Below are 19,339 nucleotides of genomic sequence, written 5' to 3'. Positions count from 1 at the left end.
TCCCTGCTCATCCTGCCATTGTATGCTTTTGACTTTTGCTTTCTGAAAAATGTTCATGGGGTTTGAACATTCTTAATTAATCATCTCTTTCATTTTAAGATAATGATTTATATGTGTGCTTATGCTTAATAAGTTGATTTAAGATCATCCCATTTTTCAAACCTAAGAGAGCTGCGCTCTTCACGTCATAAGCAGACTAAATTAAGCCTTTTATTTATAAGTAATTTTTTATTTTATATATGGAGATTATGTGTCATTAATTATTTTTTATTGTAATTTTATATATTTCATTTTATAAAGACTTCATGTATTTAATTAGAAAACAAATAAAATAATAAATTTAAAAGATAATAATTTTCAAATAATTTACATAATTAATATTCATTTGATTGAAATAAAATATAAAAATATACAAAATTTGTAGCGAAATTAGTTGAATTGGGCCAAGCTTGTTAAATTTTTTTTTATAGCCGATGTGGACTGTTGGGCCGGGCTGCGCGAGCCTCCAATGCCGTGAAATCAGTATTCTAACAGTGCCAATATGTCACGGTGCTGACTCGGGCAGCGGTCGGGCTGGTTGATTCGCAATCGGACTCTGCTTTCTTTCTCCAAATCTGGCGTTTCCAGGTACTGCCATTTTTGCTTGTAAGTTTAGGGTCGCACTTTTTGTTTCTTTCTTCTTCTTTTTTTAATCCCTAACCACCAAATCACATAAACCCATGTCCAGCTCTTCATTCACTCGATTTTTCTCGCAATCTATAACACCCAAAATCCCCAAAATCTCTGCTTCACACTTCGCCACTTCCTTGGCAGATAAACTTTACACTCTTTTGCAAAAGAATCCTGAAAATGCTGAGAGAGCTCTGAATTCAATCCAAGCTAAATTGGACACAGCGTGCGTCAATGAGGTCTTAAACAAATGCTCCTTTAACAATTCTCAAATTGGTCTTCGCTTTTTTATCTGGGCTGGTTGCCATTCAAATTATAGGCATAGTTCTTTTATGTATGGTAAAGCTTGTCAATTGTTTAAGATTGAGCAAAACCCGCGAGTTATTCTGGATTTATTCGAGGCTTTTAAGGTAGAGAAGTGTGTGGTTAATGTTAAGACATTTAAGGTCGTTTTGAGTTTGTGTAAAGAGTGTAGGCTTGCTGACGAGACCCTTTTGGTACTGAGGAAAATGCCTGAATTTGACCTACGTGCGGATACTAATGCCTATAACATTGTCATTAAGTTGTTTTGTGACAAGGGTGATATGAATATGGCTCAAAAATTGATGGGAGAGATGGGTTTGATAGATCTTTATCCTGATATGGTCACATATATGTCAATGCTTAAAGGGTTTTGTGATGTAGGCAGACTGGAGGAGGCTTCTAGTTTGTTTAAAGTTATGAGAGGACATGGTTGTGTGCCTAACGTAGTGGCATATTCAACGCTTATTGATGGAGTTTGTAGGTTTGGGAGTGTGGAGAGGGCAATGGAGTTGTTAGGGGAGATGGAGAAGGAGGGTGGGGATTGTAATCCAAATATTCTTACTTACACGTCTTTGATACAGAGTTTATGCGAGAAGGGTAGGACAATGGATGCATTTTCAGTTTTGGATAGAATGGAGGCTTTTGGTTGTGCTCCAAATCGTGTCACAGTTAGTACTCTGCTCAAAGGTCTTTGTATGGAAGGCCATCTAGAGGAGGCCTATAAGTTGATTGATAGAGTTGTGGTAGGAGGTAGCGTTTCATACGGTGATTGCTATAGTTCTCTCGTTGTGTGTTTGATAAGGATTAAGAAAATTGAGGAGGCAGAGAAGCTCTTTAGGAGGATTCTAGTCAGTGGAGTGAAACCTAATGGTTTGGCATGGAGTCTCATGATTAAGGAGCTTTGTTTGGAAAACCGGGTGCTTGATGGGTATTGCTTATATGAAGAAACTGAGAAGATAGGATGCTTCCCTACCATTGATTCTGATATCTATTCTATTCTTTTAGTTGGTCTTTATCAACAAGGCTACTCAGCAGAAGCTACAAAGCTTGCAAGGTCAATGCTTGAAAAAGGAACACCTCTAAAGCATCCATATGTTGATAAAGTAGTTGAACACCTGAAGAAATCTGGGGATAATGAGCTTGCTGCAGAATTGGCTAACACTGGAATGTAATGCACAACAAAAGATGAATTTGTTTTCATTGAAGACCCTTGTTGGATATTTTAGAGTAAAATTTTCTATATACAATCATTGATTCTGTCATGTGAAGAAGATTATGAGATGCAAGAGAATTAATTTTTGAAAATATAGATGTTGCACCTTATTTTGATTCATTTTAAATTGTGGGCCTTCGGAAGTGAACTTCGGCAGTCATCACTCATTGTTTACTTAAGATGAATTTGAGAGTAATCTTGATTCCAGAAGAAAAGCTGTGTCATGGGCCAGCTGTTGTTCACATGGTTCTCTCCCAGCAGGTGTGTATTTGTTATTAGATGCTAAATAATTATTTGCATAAATGTAAATGGCTTGTTACTGAAACTGAAATTTTTTTGTGGTGTAGCCATATAATAAATGGTAAATGGCTGTTCATTTTGTCTTTTGCCTAAGTGGGAGCTAATTTTGTTTTCCAGATAACGTTAGCCACTTCGCAGAGGTGTAAGGCTATTTTTCCTTTGGTTGCTTAGAATTTGATTGAATACCAAATAATTTTTGCTAGAGATCTGGTGAAAAGGATCTGGTGAAAAGGTTCTGGTAGTAGCTTGCAGCTATTTTTCTTCTAGTGTCTGGTTCGAAGAAAATGTGAATCTGTTATTGGGCTGTGGGAGCTCATCAGTGTTGACTTTCAAAGTATATTAATTGAAACATTGAGATTTCTATGAATAACCATTGAATCATATGCAAATTATCATCAGCTTTGGAGTTTATCATAATGGTGAAAAGATATGAGTGAATGTTGGTGAGTGAAAGTTCCAGCTAGAAAGCTCAAAAGTTGTTTAAAGAAATATAGTGGAAATATGCAATGTAAACGAAAAGAGTTTCTGCTATGATGATGGGAAGGGAGATCCTTTAAATATGTTTACCTTTTGTTTTTTCCCAGGCTAATAAGGTGTCTATCCTTTGTGCAGCAGGAGGAATCTCAAACTTAAATTGGCAAGTATCAATTTCGACTTGGTTTTCTGCTTTGATAATTTGTTGATTTTTATTTCCTTTAGCAATACAAATCAATTAATGAATGCTGTATTCAATGCCAAGCAAGATCTTCTAAATTTTGTGGGGTTTACCTTTTAAATTGATATTGATATGTGGACATTTTTTTTATTATTTGGAGTCTGGTGCATCTTGATAGTGACTTCATGAGAGAGTTTGTAATTTGCATTGTTAAATCTTCCATTTTCTTTTCCAAATTAAGGAAAGATAGATTTGAACTTCAATTTTTTTATTATATATATTTTTTAACAATTTTAACCTTTGCTTCACTTCAACAGATGGCACGTTGAAGCTCTTTGCTTAGTGAAAAGCTTCTTGGATGTAGTTCATTAGTGTGATTTTGGTTTATATTTTTTTCTTTGGTATTTATTTGGTTCTTTGACTATAATTTGCTTTTGGTGCATTGGCAAGTGAGATGTGTATTACATAACTACAGAAATTGACTTTATAAGAAGGAAAGTAAACATTGATCTTGGAGTTCTTTGGCGTTTAGGGTTTAGACAGCCAATGCTCATCCTTTCATACTGCAGTCTGTTTGATCAAATTATCAACAGTATTTTTTTTTTCTTCACAAAAATGTATTATGGTTATATAGGATTTGCACTAGTGTTCTCTATGATTCCCTTGTACAGGAGAGGGAGTTTAGATTCTAACTAGTTGTGATGCTTTGACTTTTATATTGTGATGAATGAGATTGAGCAAAAATTTAGATAAGGCTCTAAAAAGTTCTTGGTGAAGTCATCTAGCCAAATTGGAGTGCCTTGTGTGCTTAATACAAATGAAATGTTCTGGTGCCTGGAAAGTCCCCAGAAAAAGGGAGGTAAACAAGTTATCCATGATGACCGAACTCTACATGAACAGCCATGTCATGAGTATTCATTCGGAAGTACTCCTATGTAGCAATGTAGCCATTACTCTTGGATTGATGTATCATTTTGGAATATGGAAAATGTTTGTGGTCCCTGGTGTTGGCTTTTTGTTTATGGATCTTTTTAAAATTCCTTAGACATGGGATTCTCAATGTTCGTGAGATCTGGTTCTTTCTTGGATTGATGTATTGTTTTGGAACATGGAAAATGTTTATGGTCCTTGGTTTTCGTTTTTTGTTTATGTATCTTTTTAAAATTCCTTAAGAGTAGAAGACATGGGATTCTCAATGTTTGTGAGATCTGGTTCTTTTGGTTTTTCATCCGTGGAATTTTCAGGAGTTGCTCATTTTAGGACATATGATTGCTGCTTCTCATTTTTTCCTATCTTCAATAAAAGTAGATCCTGGAGATGCTTAGTGTCAAAGCTGTGGTTTATATTTGACACATTGCCCATTTTACTCAAGTTTCTGTCTGATATAAATTTGTAGTCCTTGTCATTGTTGTAGTCTTGTAGAGAAGTTGAATTGTTTGTATTTCCTTGGTTTGCTGGATGAGATTCTGAGGATGCTTCAATTGAATGCCAAGTTGCCATTGTCAAACAGTTTTCATATTAGACATTTATATTTGCAATGAAATCATTACATGAAAGTGCCTGGCGAACACAATGATATTGTTGTTGCAGTTTTTAATCTTCTATTGTAGTTTGTAAAGTTGTTCAATCAAGGAGGTTAACGATATCCTCTCTCTGCTGTCTGCTCTCAATTGCTATCCTACTTTTTGTTGCTACTTGAATGGATTTTCTACTCATATTCCAGGATGTGATGCGCACTTATATTAAGGTCCTCCAATGTCTGTCTACTTTTTTTCATTTGTTTTTTCACCTTATTTTCTTTGTAATGTATAATGAGGATCATTTATTTTTAAGTCATGTCATTATCTTTTTACTATTGATGGGAATGAAAACTACATGAAAATGTTGATGAGACACATTTTGTCAAAGCAATTTTCCCAGCTGGGAATGCATAACTGGTGATGTTTTATTAGGATGTTCGTTGGATTGTTTTTTAAAGCAATCTAAGATTTCTGCCTTCAATTAGTATGAGGCGGCTTAACTTTTATTTTATTTTTTTTTCCTTTAATGTTTATGGCTGGTATATACTATTGTGTAAGCAGTAGAGAATTTGGAATTTTTTGCCAACCCTTCCATTTTCTTTCGTAAATTCCTGGTTCTGAGTGAATGGGCGGTTGCATTATTGAATATTGGGTAGATTCTTTATCCTTTATATCTGAAAGAGTTTTTCTTGGGTTCATTTTGCTTTGTTAAGCAACACATTGGAGCTTGGACTCATTCTGATTTCTGAGAACACGCTTAAGCACCCACTTCCCATTTGTTGCTCCATAATGCTTGGATGACGAGGATGATAGATACATTTATTCATGTAATATACTACAAGGATTGATAGAGAATTTCATACGTGTGCTTCGTTTTTGAATTATGAATTTCATGATTGGATAATATATTTATTATTAAAAATAACGAAGTATCGTCTATATTCATTTCACAGTTTACAACCATGTCATTTCATCGATGTTTTCTCTAAGGGTTAAACTTGAATTCTCCTTTCGAAAACATAATAGATTTTATCCCTGTATTTAATATTTTTTAGTATTTTCTAAAATTTTTTTAATAGTATTTAAGAATTCATTTGATATTTTTATAGTTAAAATTGAAAAAAATAATTTGTTAAATAAGTTTGATGGTATTAAAAATTAATTTAAAATTAAAAATATAATATATTCTAATTGTAAGAATTTAAAATAATTAAATATATATTTTTTTAAATTGTGTTTGCGTCAACTTCAACAGAGCTTACCTTATGGTTTGAAAGAGGCTGTTTGGGGGAATCTAGAATTGTGTGCTAGACCTTATCAATTTAATTTTGGGTTCTTTCTACATTGACAGGTGTTAATATAAAAATAGTCACGGCCTTATTTCGAATCAGAATTAAATCGGAAATGATTCCGTCAAAATTAGATTAAATTAATTAAAATTAGAATTAATTTTAAATTGATCAAAATTATCATTCTACAGTTTGATTTAAGTTTATATTTTTTAGAAATTATAAATCAATAATTTCAAATGAGATTAAACAAACGATTTCGAATCGAATTAAATTCGTGATTTAAATATAAAAAAATTTAATAAATATTTTACTCTACTTTTAATTTATTTTTATATATAATTAATTTTTTACATAATTATTCTCTATACTCTTTTTAATTTTTGATACTCTTTTAATTTCTGTCAATTTCTTTAAATAATTATTTTTTACACTCATTTTAATTAATAATACTATCTTAATTTTCTTACTTTATTATTTTATATGTTCACTAAAAATTTTTAATACTATCTCAATTACTCTGTTATTATTTTATATCTCTAATAAAATTTTCAATATTTTTTATTTTAATTTTTTTTCTCTTTTATACTTTTTAATTATCAATTATCATATAATTTTTAAAAAAAGACAAACAATATTGCTAGAAATTTTGATTCTTCTAAATTTTAAAGGGATACATAAATAAAATTAAGTTAATACATATTTTTTAAATTTCTTTAAAAAAAATTAATTTTACCTCTAGTTTTTTTAATAAGTTCAAGTGTTTACTTATTAAATTTTTTATGAAATTTTTTTTTGAAAATAAATTACTTTCATTCTCCTTTTTCTTATTTTATTTTAATTAAAAAATTTCTAAAAAAATTAAAATATTTTTATAAATATAATTTAAATTCTAAATCAATACAATTTTTTTTTCTAATTTTTTTACTTAAAATGTTTTCTAAATCATTTTGAATCGTCATTTTTTAAATTGTCCTTTAAATCATTTTAAATCAAAATTTGAATCGAAATCGATAATTTAAAAACCATCTTCTAAATAGTTTCATAGTAATTTAATTTAAATTCATAATATTATACAACTTAAATAATAATCCAAAAATTGTAACCCACGATTTTTGAGTCTGTGGCGATCCTAAGCCAATAGCTTGCATTTATCTTTGCCTTTCACCGAACTGTCTCGTTTTTGCCTATTTATTTGTTTATTTGTTTTTAATGTGTCCAATGGACTAATGCCCACATTTGATACTTTTTTTTAATAGTCATTTTTAATTATAAGACAAAATTATTAATTTTAAAATAAACAATCAGTTGGTAAATCACAATTTATACTTAAATTTATATATTTATTTTATATATTATGATTAATTTTATATAAATCTTAATATGAAAATTTAATCTAATAATTTCAAAAGAATTTTAAAAGTAGATAGAAATTAATAGGCTAATAAAATTAAGTAATTGGTAATTCCAAAAAAAAAAAAAAACTAATCCACTGGTGATATTAAATGTCGGCAATGTCCACGCCAGGTCCAATAAACGCCTCCAAACGTTCACCTAAAATTCCACAATAACTTGCGCCACGTGTCATCTGCAGCCATTTTTCACATCTGTGCTTCAACTCCTCCACGTCACTTTATCTCATTTTGACATCTCCTCTCTCTCCCTGTCTCGATCTGTCTCTCTCGATCCTCCGGCCTTCCCATCTCCAATCTTTCAATTTTCCTTTCTTTCTCTCCCCTTTCAAAAGCTTAAAGTGTAGAACCCAGGCAATCCCAAACCACAAAACCTATGGGTTAGGGTTTTCTAAAATTCTCCCTATCAGAATCAACAAATTACAGATTTCTGCTCCTATTCTACCCTCTTTTTTACAATCATACCATGTTCATTGTGATTTCTCCTGGAAATCACTATCCAAATTTTCCCAAATCAATATCTTCTTTTCTTCTCGCTCTTTGTATTCGTCTTCCCTGCAAAAGTTCCAGTTTTTGTCAATCATATCTGCCAATTTATTAGGGCTTTCCTTTATTAGTGATGTGAAAGATTTCGTTGTTCATCTGTTGATAGGCAATTTGTGTAAATAAATACGCATATCTGTATATATTTGATACTTTTGTTAGGCTTTTTGGTGTGCAATTTGGGTGGCGTTGTGATTTGGTTTTGTTGTTTGAATATTGAGGATATTATGATTATTGAAGAATTGAAAGGTGTTGAGGTGGAGAGAGAGGCGGAGGAGATATCGTCCGTGGAAATTGCTAATAAAAGCAATAGCGAAGGCGTTGTTTCATGGGACGCGAAGAGGGTTTTCATTGGAGCAGGGGCTCGGGCTTTGTTTTACCCCACTTTACTTTACAATGTTGTTAGGAACAGAATTCAGGCTGAATTCCGCTGGTGGGATAGGGTCGATGAGGTATAAATTTGCCATTTGGTGGCATTTGTTATGTGATTTTGTGTTATTTTAGGAAAATTCCAATGTGTTGATTTTGTTAATTGGATTTTCACTTTGACATTCAATTTTTTGATTTTCTGGTTATGTGCGTTGAGCGCTGTACTATGCCTTGTTAGTTAGGATTTTTTTAATCATGTTTTAGGGTATCTTGAGTCTTGTTATTTCGAGAGAAGAAAAGTGGGCAATGGAGGATCAATCAATGCGTAATGCAAACTTCCTGACTCAGACGAATGTCAAGCAAAAGGCTCTGCTGAAACTAATAATACGTTTATCATATCACGGGAACTATGCAAATTCAGTAAATGTTATTTTTTTTTCCGCATTTCTTGTTCTAGTGGGAGGTTTCTATTGTGTGCAAAGTTGTATCACGTTTACCAATCCCTTTGTACAAGACTGGTTGGACCTTGCTTAATTTTTGGTTCACTTCATGATGTCAAAACCCAAGAAATTTTATGCCACTTGTAAATGCTTATGGAGTTTGATTTGTATTAATTATAGTTTATCTAGACCTAAAACTCTACGATTACTGCTGGAAGCTTGCATCCTAGGATGAAGGTTTAGAACTGAAAACATGGATATATTTGTTTTTAAAATTTGATGGGAAGCATTTGTAATTCTTTCAAGGAAAATCTTTGTATTTTTGCACAGAATATCTGTATTCTCGTTTCTATATTTTACTGTGAATCTCTTCTCACCTCTCTTCTTTTTTGTATGATGTGTTTGTGTGCATCTTTGATTAAAACACAGCATTATATTACCGTTTATTTTTTCAAAGCTCAAGATTCTGGTGGTCATTTTAAACTTTTACAGGATATTGAATCTCTAATTAATGAATTTTACCTGGTTACTCTTATTGTGACAGTCAAACTTTGACCTAATTCTAACAAGTGTTTTTTGGCAGTTTATATTGTTAGGCGCTGTTCCATTCCCTACAGATGTTCCATGCCTAAAGGAGCTTGGTGTTCATGGAGTGATAACATTGAATGAGCCATATGAGACCTTGGTTCCTACATCTCTATATCATGTGTGTGATTCTGCTTGTTCCCTCTCTCTCTGTGTGTGTGTGTACGAAAAGCCATCCATGCTTATAATTCTCCACTTGCTACTTCTTGCTTTCTCATTCCATGTCTTACATTTTTCATGAATTTATTCTTTGTAAACATATTTTAATTTTTTGGTACTTTTCTGTAATTTTTTATAAGAGTTTTAGCACATCAATTATCAGAATCCATATGCTTTTTTGCTTCATTTTTTTTCACTGTTCTTAAAATTTTATATATTTTTATTAAATTATTGAAATATTATTGCTAGACTCATGGCATTGACCATCTGGTCATTCCTACAAGAGACTACTACTTTGCACCATCCTTAAGTGATATTTGTCTAGCTGTGGATTTTATTCATGGTAAGCTTCCTATATATCTTATGTCATTTTTAGATAGGATGGAAACTTTTATATGAAGTGGAAAATGTGCTCGCATGTGATTCTGGTATTTCATATCTTGATTGTAGAGAATGTATTGCAAGGATGGACTACGTATGTTCATTGTAAGGCTGGTAGGGGGCGCAGTACAACCATTGTTATATGTTACCTGGTCAGTACTCAAATGGACTTAACATTGTTGTAATCTCTGGTCTATTCTTGATGTCCTATGATACTTTTTGTTTTCAGGTGCAACACAAGCAGATGACACCTGATGGTGCATTTGATTATGTCAGGTCAATCAGGCCAAGGGTGCTTCTAGCATCTGCTCAGTGGCAGGTACTTTCCTGGCAAGATTTCTGATCCAAGCTGATGAGAGATTCACAGCAATTTAGTATTAGGAAGTTTAGGAATCTGTTGAGTTCCCTTAATAAATAATAAGGTTAGTTTAGTTTGCCTGGCACATCATGTTATTGAACATATCATATAGGTGGTACCAAAAGATGGGGGGTATGCTACTCGATAATCTTGGCATGTTTATTGTTACTGTAATTGTTATACCATATTACTTAATAAGAGGTTGCTAACTATCAGTTGTCATCGCAGGCTGTTCAGGAATACTATAATCTTAAAGTTAGAAATTGTCCTCACAATAGCACAACTGATCTCATCTTGAAAACTCCAAGGCCAGCACCATCACAGGATTTTGTGGCTTTTGATGATGGTTCTGTAGTTGTCGTTACAGAGTCAGACCTTGATGGGTTTGATCCCACTCATGAATCAGATGCTGTGAGAAGAGAGATATGGGATCTAAGTGTGGTCTATCGAGTTCGGGTTGCTGGCAAGAGAGCACTGGCAAGAATATCCTGTCTCTGGTTCCGCTGTCAGACACACCAAAAGATTTTGGGAAAGCAACTAAGTACGAAGAATAGCTGCTGCTCAATTGGGGCCAATCATTTGGGAGGTATTAGTGTAGACATCCATGTCTATTGAGAGGCGGCTGAAATTGCATACAAATGGTCTGACGAGTTTTCTTTCTTTTCCAAAATTTTCGAATGTATAATTGATGAATAATGTGTTTGCTTAGACAGTGCTGAAACGTGGTTTCCATGACCCCCTATTGAAATGAATACTCATCTTGAATCACAAATGTATGAAAAACGATCATGTTTCATCTAATATTGGTGCATTTCATGAGAAATTTGTTCATGTACTGTTACACTGACATCATTGGACGCAAACCAGTTGCACATAGGCAGGCAGTGAGATTGAAAAACATCGGGTTGTGTCGATGATCATTAATCGCCTTTCAAGCGTTCTCATAAACGCCGCTTATGGAAACACTTGTATAAGTGATCTTTTATAATAATAATTGATTATAATTATCAATAATAATCATTATAATTTTTACAGTAGTGTTGAAGTAAATTCCAATAATGGGCATGTGGCAGCCAAAGTGTTTAGATGATCAATGGTAAGTACAAAGCTCTGAAGAATTTGGTATTAGTTGAACATGTAGATGATTCCATCGTAAATTACGATATTCCAATTCACTACTTATCTGAATCGTTTTCCTCTACCATTGCCAACCTAACCAGTATCTCTTCAAATGATGTTATGTGGCTGAAACCAGCCGCATATTGTTCTCTTTGCTCTTTGGTGCGATTCTGCGAGGAAGTCTTTGCACCCCAGCTTTGCTATCCCTTCTTTGTTGTTGATTCACTAAGCAAGGCACAACATGCTTTCTTATATCACTTTGGGTATTCTGGGATGGCCCCCTGACACATTTGCAAACAAGTCAGGGTAGAATTTTCACCTCAACAAAAGCCACCCAAACAAGTAGCTGAAATGTGACAAGAAGCCTGTGATGGCTAGAACCATCTGGAAAATATCAAGAATGTATGACAAGTAGAGAAAATTATGATGCCTCAATGGAAAGTTTGGGCATAAGTGTGATATGGAAATATTTAATAAGATGACAAAACAATTCATGGTAGTGAGAATATTAGCAGAAAGAGAGGTGAAGTCATGTAGAAAAATAATCTGATTGAATCAGAGAGAGATTGAATTAGGGTTCAAAAAGAGTAATTTGGTGGGGTACATTACTGGTTGCGATCTCTGCTCAAAGCGTTATTGTTTCTTGTTTGTTTTATAAATATAGCATTCCATTCATGCTAAAATTTTGTTTCTTTACATAATGTCATTGTAGAAGAGATATAATCACCAGCTGAATAAAATAACCAATAAATTGGGTATGATTCTTCCGAAAACCCCAACAGTGGGTTCTACTATAAAAGCGAAGCATTTCTACCTTCACTAAATTCGATGACTCCTTTTTAATCACTTCTTGGGGTATGCCTTTCCTTTATTCTTTTCTTGTTAATAACACAACTGTTGTGATCATATCTTTTCCGGGGCATAAATCTTCCATGAAAAGAAAGATACAAGTTCACAAGGCAAAAGCCAAATGTGCTTAAGAATCCCCATACCATAATTCTTAGTTGAAAATTTTTATGCCAGGTTTTTCTCCTTCCATTTTGCTGCTAAATACACGTTGGAACTAACCCGCTTTAAAAGATATCAACAACAATGCTCCTCCTACTTGTATTATGCATTTTTTTTTTGGCAGACTACAATTACAAGTGGGTTTCTTTAAATGATATATGTTTATGCTTACTAGCAGTATAACTGCCAAGATACATAACAGAACCTTCAAGAACTTGGCAGCTAAATTCCAGTACTTGATTGGAAAACCAGTACACGGCAAGTAACTATGCTCTGAATAAGTAATGACCAATGAGAATCTGAATGAAGCATTAGAAGAAAACAGGATTATAAATGAAAATTACCTCCGCCTTCTTTTGTGTTAGGACCTATTTGGAGTCTACACTGGCATCCTTTTGCTTCACAATCTTCATCACATGCAGGAAAGCTTCAAGTTAAACCAAGGCGGCAAGACCAAATTTATTATCAGCAAGATAAGGACTATTATGAAAGTGGAATTTGAAGTTTTCTTGCATCGTAGGAGATGGATTTCACAACCAATTCTCCATAGTATGTACTCAAGACATAAAATGAATGGTGAGGCATTTTTTGATTTAACTTCCATCTATCAGGAACTAAAGTAAAATTCACCTATTAAATTCATAAATTTCATATGTTTATATTTTTTATCCGTAGTGAATTGGTTTCAAGAAAAAATTTCCTAACTTCTAATTCCTTTATATAGAAATAGTGTTATCCAAAGGTTCACAAAATCAAATAAAACCTCACTCAAGTGACTCTTTGTTTAAGAGTTTCATCCTCTCCAAATACGGCAAGAAAAATATGAACTTATCATTCAACCAAAGATCCAAAACAAATACAAATACAAATAGAATGGAGAACATGAAAATGTGAATAATGTGCAAAGATTAATTGGAAGCCAAATGCTTACATGGTAAGTAATATATATATTTCTTTTTTAAATTTCCCCTCCGACTTGCATTACTACCAGGAACCACTTTTCTAGGTAACCTCCCAGGCAAACAAAGAAAATCAAGTTCTAGGATTATTAGAAAGCAAAATTAGAAAAGATAGAGCTTGTGGCCAAACCAAAAATGACTGGAAGTTTTAGAATGAAGAGCCTGTAAGACGACCAGGCCAGGTCTAATATGACTGAATTATTGTGTTAGATTCTTTTTTTTAAGCTGGGGCATATTCACTTGGCATGAGATCAATGAAGCAATTAGTTTCTTGCGAGTTTTAACCATGGACTGAATTATTGGATTAGGACCCTTTTTTGTTCCTGGGTTGGCATGAGGCCAATGAAATAATGAGTTTCTAGCAAGTTTTTAACCTACTTTTTGAGTCATCAAGAATCGCATGTGGTCATTGGGTTGGAAATTTGGCTAGGAGAGGTTATAAAAAGGGGTTAGACTGAGACCCAACTCATTATTTTGTGGATGAAAACAAGAGATTGCCTCCGAGTGCTGCCTAGGAAAGTAAAATCAATTCAATGGGCCTTGTTAAAATTTCATTTTTCTACTCTCAAGGCAGTTCTTTTCTGCACATCAATTTCTGGGGCCTTTATCGCTGGACTCTGCACATCAGAGACTTAATTGCCATAGGACTAGAATCCTAATGATTCGGTTATCAAATAAAATTAAATTTTAAGACCTCGCGTTACCCTTTCTGTCTCGAACTAAATAATACAAAGACCTACTCGGAAAATATAATAAATAATATATTCCAAATAACAAAACTAAAATTAAACTTTATTTTCAAAGTTTATAATAAAATTCCAATCTGAATAAATGGAATAGTAAATCCAATTGCAATCAGTTTGACTCTGGATCCCATGGCCTTAGGTTCAACTGCGTTCTGAATTCAGAAAGCTATGAAGACCCAAAATCAAAGAATAAAACAAAAATTCTCTCTTTTGGAATCTCCAACATTCACAATCTGTAAATTACAAACACGAGATTTTTTGAATTTGATAGCATCTATCAACAAGGCAAAACAATTTATGTACTATGACTTGTATAAATATTAGATACAGGACCATGCGTAAGTAAAATCATACATTTAGAAGAAGAAGAAGAAAAAAAAAAAGAAAAAAGATGCAGGCATCACAGAAGTCTTGGGCAAGATCACTGTACTGTGAAATAAACACTAAAGGATTTAATTAGTTAGGCCAAAGGCATGCTCACTATCACTGATACACAGAAGCTCATACGCTAAAATACAAACAGAAAGACCCCAGATAGAAAGAATAGGAATTGCAGGAAAATTCTACATGAGTTCCCTTGCTAGCCTTACTGGTTTTTCCTTTACAAATGCAACATCACCATTGGGTATAGTCAGCAGATGATGATCTGAATCCTCTCCTTCACTCTCTGCTGACACAGATGATACAACAGATTCTAACCCATCATCATCTGCATTTGCAAAAAATATTCAGGTAATAAGCAAGTATATTTATATTTGATCCATTATGCAAAACATCAATGAAGAGATCAAAGAATGCATAATCAATCTTCTCACAGAAGAAAACAATTTATTCATGCAGATGTGTCATCTTCTTGAACAGTCGATCTAACAGAAATTCTGTTACAGCAAGGAGGCAGAAAATTTGACCAAAATCTGAACCAGTAAGTCTCAGAAACAAGAATAACGGCAAATATTTACCAGAGTAAGCTGGATGATCAGGAAGATGTCTAACTGCTGTTATCTGAATGCTTTCCGGCAGTAGACAATTACAGAAAGAACCTGAAACTTCAAAAAAGATCTCCTTGATCAGCTTGCTACCACACCATTCAACTTCACCAAATAACTCATTCCATAAAATTCTGCACTATTTACAGTTATTAGCCTTCTTAAGATCTAAGATAGAAAGTAGATTAAAAAAAAAAAAAAAGAAGATTAATTCATAGTCAGAGAGCCAGGCAAACCTGGATCTAGATTTAAAATCTACTCCTACAATGATAAACATTTAAAATTTGGAAAATGGAGTAGCCAATGTACTAAAATTTAGATGCTTATTAGAGAACAGTACAGTAATTTCTTATGCAATATAAACATGCAACTCACCTACTCGTGCCAGACGATTTATCCATCCAGGAATAGGCTTTCCTGTTAATTGCAAACAGACTTCATCAGTAAAGTGGTTGCAGTTCTTAGCAATCAAATGATAAGTGTCCCCATGATATTTTGCAGAAAGATGTTCCATGAATGACCGAACTTCCGAAGGGGACAAGTTGGTGCTGCCCAGTAACACTGATCGTCGGAAGATGAAGCCTGGACAACTTCTTGGTTCCACCTCAAATACCCCACTGGTAGGGTACTCATGGGCTCCAAAACCAAACTCCATTCCATGCACTGATTATAGATCAGGCACATATGATGTTAGTGCAACATAAAAGTTGCAAATAAAAAGGCTGGAGCAAATGAAGCTCAATGGAAGTATACACATGCTGATAAATGACAGAGAGTGAAGTGCAAGTGAATCATTTATGATGATTGGCAAAGATTAATCTCCACTTGGTTAGCTTGCTTGCTTTATTGCTTCTCACTGTTTTAGAAGCAGAAAGTAATATTTGGCTTGTTGTAATTGCCTTTTTCTTGTCTCATGCAAAGTGCAATTCAAATATTCATCAAATTCACTTTCTTAGTAATGCATTTGTTTTCTAAAAGCTATCAACATTTGTTGAAAAAGCAAAAAGCAGCTAGCCAAACAAACTGTTAGTTATTATGGGCTTAGTTTACTAAACTTTTTTTCTCTTTTTCTTTCTTTCCTTCTATTGCTTTTTTTTTAAATTATGTTTTAAAATTACAAAAGGCAAGAAAAGCAAGTTTACCATAACAAATCCTTGGCTTTTCCTATTGCCTAAACTTAACGTCAATTTGAAGTCCTATCAACCAAGTTAGTTATCAACTAAGAGCACATTCAATATCAATGGTACACAAGACATCATAAGTTTTCCAACCTGTGCATGGTATTTAAATTCAGTCACCTTGGAATTGGCATCAGTTTGTTGATTTTTAATAACATATAGAATAGACCTTCAGATTTAAGGTTTTTTGGCATTTGGGGTGTGGACCCTATTGAAAATGGACTTCAATAAATTCTTACCTAAATAACAGCAGCGTTTAACAACTCACATATGACCAACTATAAATATCATTGATTATAATTTCTATTTGCAAAGGGTTCTTCACATATGAGTTGACCCTTTATTGCAATAAAGAACAGTAAAATCACACTTCATAACATACAGAATGATCTACAAGCTCATTATGGCATAGATTATAATCTTGCTGCCTGAATTTGGATATGATGATGATATTCTCCTACATTTACAAAATATAATAAAGAAGGCTCAAACTTATTTTTGTCTGTGTATCAATGCAAAAGCAAAAGAAATCCTTCACTTTTCTTCTCCTCTTTTTGCTAGGTCCAAAGAACTGTTCAGGACAAACCAATTTTGTTCTCATAAGCAATCTATTGCGATTTCTGGTCTCAATGTTTAGGACAATAGGACTTCTCCAAGAAAACTATCTTAAGGAGCCTATTAGTTTGTACAGCAATTCAGGAACAAAACTAGCATCTGGATGTGGAAAGCTACATTGTTGTTTTATTTGCTTTTTGTGAACTATAATGCTAAACTAGCTTCTAGAGTTGGAGACACTTCTAAAAAAGCCAGAACCTATTCAGTTTCACATTCTGCTTCTTATTCTCTTCATACGTCTTCCATAAGATTTGCCAACCAGATCTTCATACACCTATCAACGATGATTCTCTTTAAACTTTCGACAACAACCAGAGAAAAAGCACCATATCATGTAAACTAGTCTTTACACTAACCATGCTACGTCCCCAGCTACGCAAACTAAACTAGATAAAACCAGAATTATTTAAAATTAAGCATGGGCAAAAAAGAATTCTAACATCGACACCATAAAACACACACAAAATATCTGCACATCACCTTCGATGCCGGAATGGAAGATCCCAAGGCCAAACCAGTAAAGGTAGTTATTTACAGGCGTAAGATCATACACGTTTAGATACAACCTCGCGCGATTGCTCCCTCCATTACCCTGCTCCTTGTCCGAGCTTGAACTCGAACTGGCGCTCGAGCTCAACGGAAACAACCGCATTGTTCCGCAATCAACAGTCCTTCAATTCCCGCCCCAATTCTTTATCAGAAGCTCACCATCTTCCACACCAAAAACCAATAAAACCCTCTAACCAATTAAAAAAATAAAAATTAGAAAAAGCTAAGTAATTTGCAGTTTCAAAGCACGCCTATTTGAGACTAGAAAAAGGCTAAATAAAACAAAATTCTCATTCTTGCCATTACAATCGTGCATTTTCTAGAGAACCAAACGGAAAATACAGCAGAATTGACCTTACCAATAAAGTGAGAGCAAGAGAATCCCCAAATAATCGAAGCTAGAAACCCTATAACTGATGAAGTTCCAAACAATTAGAGATAAAGCGGAAAAAAAAATTGAAAATAGAAACTTTATAGATATGTAGATGGAGAGAGGAAAAAAACTCACTAAAGATTTCTTCTTTTTGGTATTTAATCTGAAACAGAGGTCTCAGATCGGTGAGCAAAGAGGGAATTGAAGCACTTTTTGCTGTGATGTGAGAAAGGGGAAAGAGGACTGACATGAAACTTAGGGCCTTCTGTAAATAACGTGAACCTTTCATGATTAATTCATTTTTTTTATTATTGTTATTATTTTGAAGTGACATTGATTTTAATTAGTTAAGCTAAAATTTATTAATTACCTATATATATATTTTTTTTCAAATTAATTACTCATATTCTAATTTTTAAATACGTGAGATCATAATATTTCTTTAGTAATTGAAGAGATTTAAATTCAAGAATTTCTCTCATTTTATACTTTAAAATCAATGTACTAAAATTGATTTATTATTCATTTATTGCAATTAAAATAAAAAAAATTACCCATTATCCTGATTAATTAACATTTAATAGTTTATAAAATTTGAATTTTAAGAAAATTCGTGATTTAAAGTATTTAACAAAATCGAATTCCTGATTTAAAGTGTTTAACAAAATCGATTTCACCCTTGATCTAATGACAAAAATTCAAATTTAAATAAAAAGAAAAGAATAAAAGAAAAACAATTGCCTCATTTGGAGGTATTATGTCAAGTAGAATATTGACTTGAAAGTTATTTCTGCTTACTGTGTGTGTATGGTCCTTTTCAGTTGGCAAGATGGTCTCATTACAAGAACATAGGAAAAGCAACATGTGTAGCCAAGCTTATGAAGAAATTAACAGAATGATTGGTAAAAGTGTTGGCCTTATTAAAAAAAAAAAGTTGACAATTATTCTATCAAGTAAACTGGATAAATTTTCTTCCAAGTTACATTTCATATGGCCGACAATCCTGATTACTGGGTATTTGGTTATCAGGGAAAAAAAAAATCTGTCACAATTGCAGCTTATCTACAATCTATATGTTCAATCCTTCTTGTCAAATAAGTTATATTATTTAATAAATGCTTGGCCCTTCAATTTGACTGCTTCGATGGACTTCATTAGGAAGACAATGACATCGATTAGCATCATGATTCTATTCAAATTCTTCACTTTCACACTGTTGCTCTGCAAAATCTGAAAGATGCAGTACATGTCGATAAGATGAACTGTTTGTTTTATTTTTTTATTATTTACTATCAATATTTTGGAGTGAATTTATTAACACTAAGTCTCTTTTCAGATAATTTTAAGAACCCATTCTTCTATGTTGATTTGATATGTCTACAGACTCTGTTTGGATAAATAGAAAGGAAAATAAAAGTTGAATTTTCCTCTTTATTTCTTATTTTTTTTTTCTCTAAAATTAGAGAAAAATGATACTTATCTTGTTATTTTCCTTTACTTTATCTCTTCTATTCAAGCAAGAGAAAGTATCTTTACAAACTTATTTTAGCTTATTATTTTCATTTCTTCCTTTCTCACCTGTTCAAATAAAGTATTAAGATAAATAATCT

At 33.1% G+C, this 19,339-nt stretch overlaps 3 protein-coding genes across 6 annotated transcripts; 2 read left to right on the top strand and 1 right to left on the bottom strand.

The window, feature by feature from the left end:
• Positions 1-500: 500 nt before the first annotated feature.
• LOC110634445 (pentatricopeptide repeat-containing protein At5g47360) lies at positions 501-2,564 on the top strand. Of its 2 annotated transcripts, none has more exons than XM_058137894.1 (2): positions 501-627; positions 814-2,564. In XM_058137894.1, the coding sequence occupies exon 2, from the start codon at positions 1,002-1,004 to the stop codon at positions 2,142-2,144; it is 1,143 nt and encodes a 380-aa protein (XP_057993877.1). In that variant the 5' UTR covers positions 501-627; positions 814-1,001; the 3' UTR covers positions 2,145-2,564. The 2 variants fall into 2 exon arrangements, with proteins under 2 accessions (XP_057993877.1, XP_021639135.2); XM_021783443.2 differs by having other exon boundaries at positions 544-2,446; positions 2,533-2,564.
• Positions 2,565-7,573: 5,009 nt separating this feature from the next.
• On the top strand, positions 7,574-10,997 carry LOC110634437 (phosphatidylglycerophosphate phosphatase PTPMT2). Its single transcript, XM_021783430.2, has 6 exons — positions 7,574-8,356; positions 9,297-9,419; positions 9,707-9,800; positions 9,908-9,990; positions 10,068-10,157; positions 10,425-10,997. Exons 1-6 carry the CDS (start codon positions 8,132-8,134, stop codon positions 10,809-10,811), a joined length of 1,002 nt encoding a protein of 333 aa, XP_021639122.2. The 5' UTR covers positions 7,574-8,131; the 3' UTR covers positions 10,812-10,997.
• A 3,448-nt stretch (positions 10,998-14,445) lies between these two features.
• Positions 14,446-18,023, bottom strand: LOC110634444 (deSI-like protein At4g17486). 3 transcript variants are annotated; one of them, XM_058138015.1, is made up of 6 exons: positions 17,865-18,023; positions 17,716-17,769; positions 17,288-17,546; positions 15,390-15,677; positions 14,988-15,074; positions 14,446-14,737 (listed from the first exon to the last, which is right to left on the bottom strand). In XM_058138015.1, the coding sequence occupies exons 3-6, from the start codon at positions 17,457-17,459 to the stop codon at positions 14,592-14,594; spliced, it is 693 nt and encodes a 230-aa protein (XP_057993998.1). In that variant the 5' UTR covers positions 17,460-17,546; positions 17,716-17,769; positions 17,865-18,023; the 3' UTR covers positions 14,446-14,591. The 3 variants fall into 3 exon arrangements, with proteins under 3 accessions (XP_057993998.1, XP_057993999.1, XP_057994000.1); XM_058138016.1 differs by having other exon boundaries at positions 17,288-17,518; XM_058138017.1 differs by having other exon boundaries at positions 14,988-15,068; positions 17,865-18,022.
• Between the last annotated feature and the right edge of the window lie 1,316 nt (positions 18,024-19,339).

This window comes from Hevea brasiliensis, chromosome 16 (genome assembly GCF_030052815.1).
Source record: "Hevea brasiliensis isolate MT/VB/25A 57/8 chromosome 16, ASM3005281v1, whole genome shotgun sequence".
Taxonomy (NCBI): domain Eukaryota; kingdom Viridiplantae; phylum Streptophyta; class Magnoliopsida; order Malpighiales; family Euphorbiaceae; genus Hevea; species Hevea brasiliensis.
The sequence above is the reverse complement of the archived record's forward strand: the minus strand, read 5'-3'. Positions and strand labels throughout refer to the sequence as shown.

Coding starts and splice junctions, on each gene's coding strand:
- LOC110634445 (XM_021783443.2), top strand. CDS start 720: ATGTCCAGCTCTTCATTCACTCGATTTTTCTCGCAATCTATAACACCC.
- LOC110634437 (XM_021783430.2), top strand. CDS start 8,132: ATGATTATTGAAGAATTGAAAGGTGTTGAGGTGGAGAGAGAGGCGGAG. Junction 9,801..9,907: donor AGCTGTGGATTTTATTCATG/GTAAGCTTCCTA, acceptor TCTTGATTGTAG/AGAATGTATTGCAAGGATGG. Junction 10,158..10,424: donor TAGCATCTGCTCAGTGGCAG/GTACTTTCCTGG, acceptor TTGTCATCGCAG/GCTGTTCAGGAATACTATAA.
- LOC110634444 (XM_058138015.1), bottom strand. CDS start 17,459: ATGCGGTTGTTTCCGTTGAGCTCGAGCGCCAGTTCGAGTTCAAGCTCG. Junction 15,678..17,287: donor CTTCCATTCCGGCATCGAAG/GTGATGTGCAGA, acceptor ATCTATAATCAG/TGCATGGAATGGAGTTTGGT. Junction 14,738..14,987: donor TGATCATCCAGCTTACTCTG/GTAAATATTTGC, acceptor TTGCAAATGCAG/ATGATGATGGGTTAGAATCT.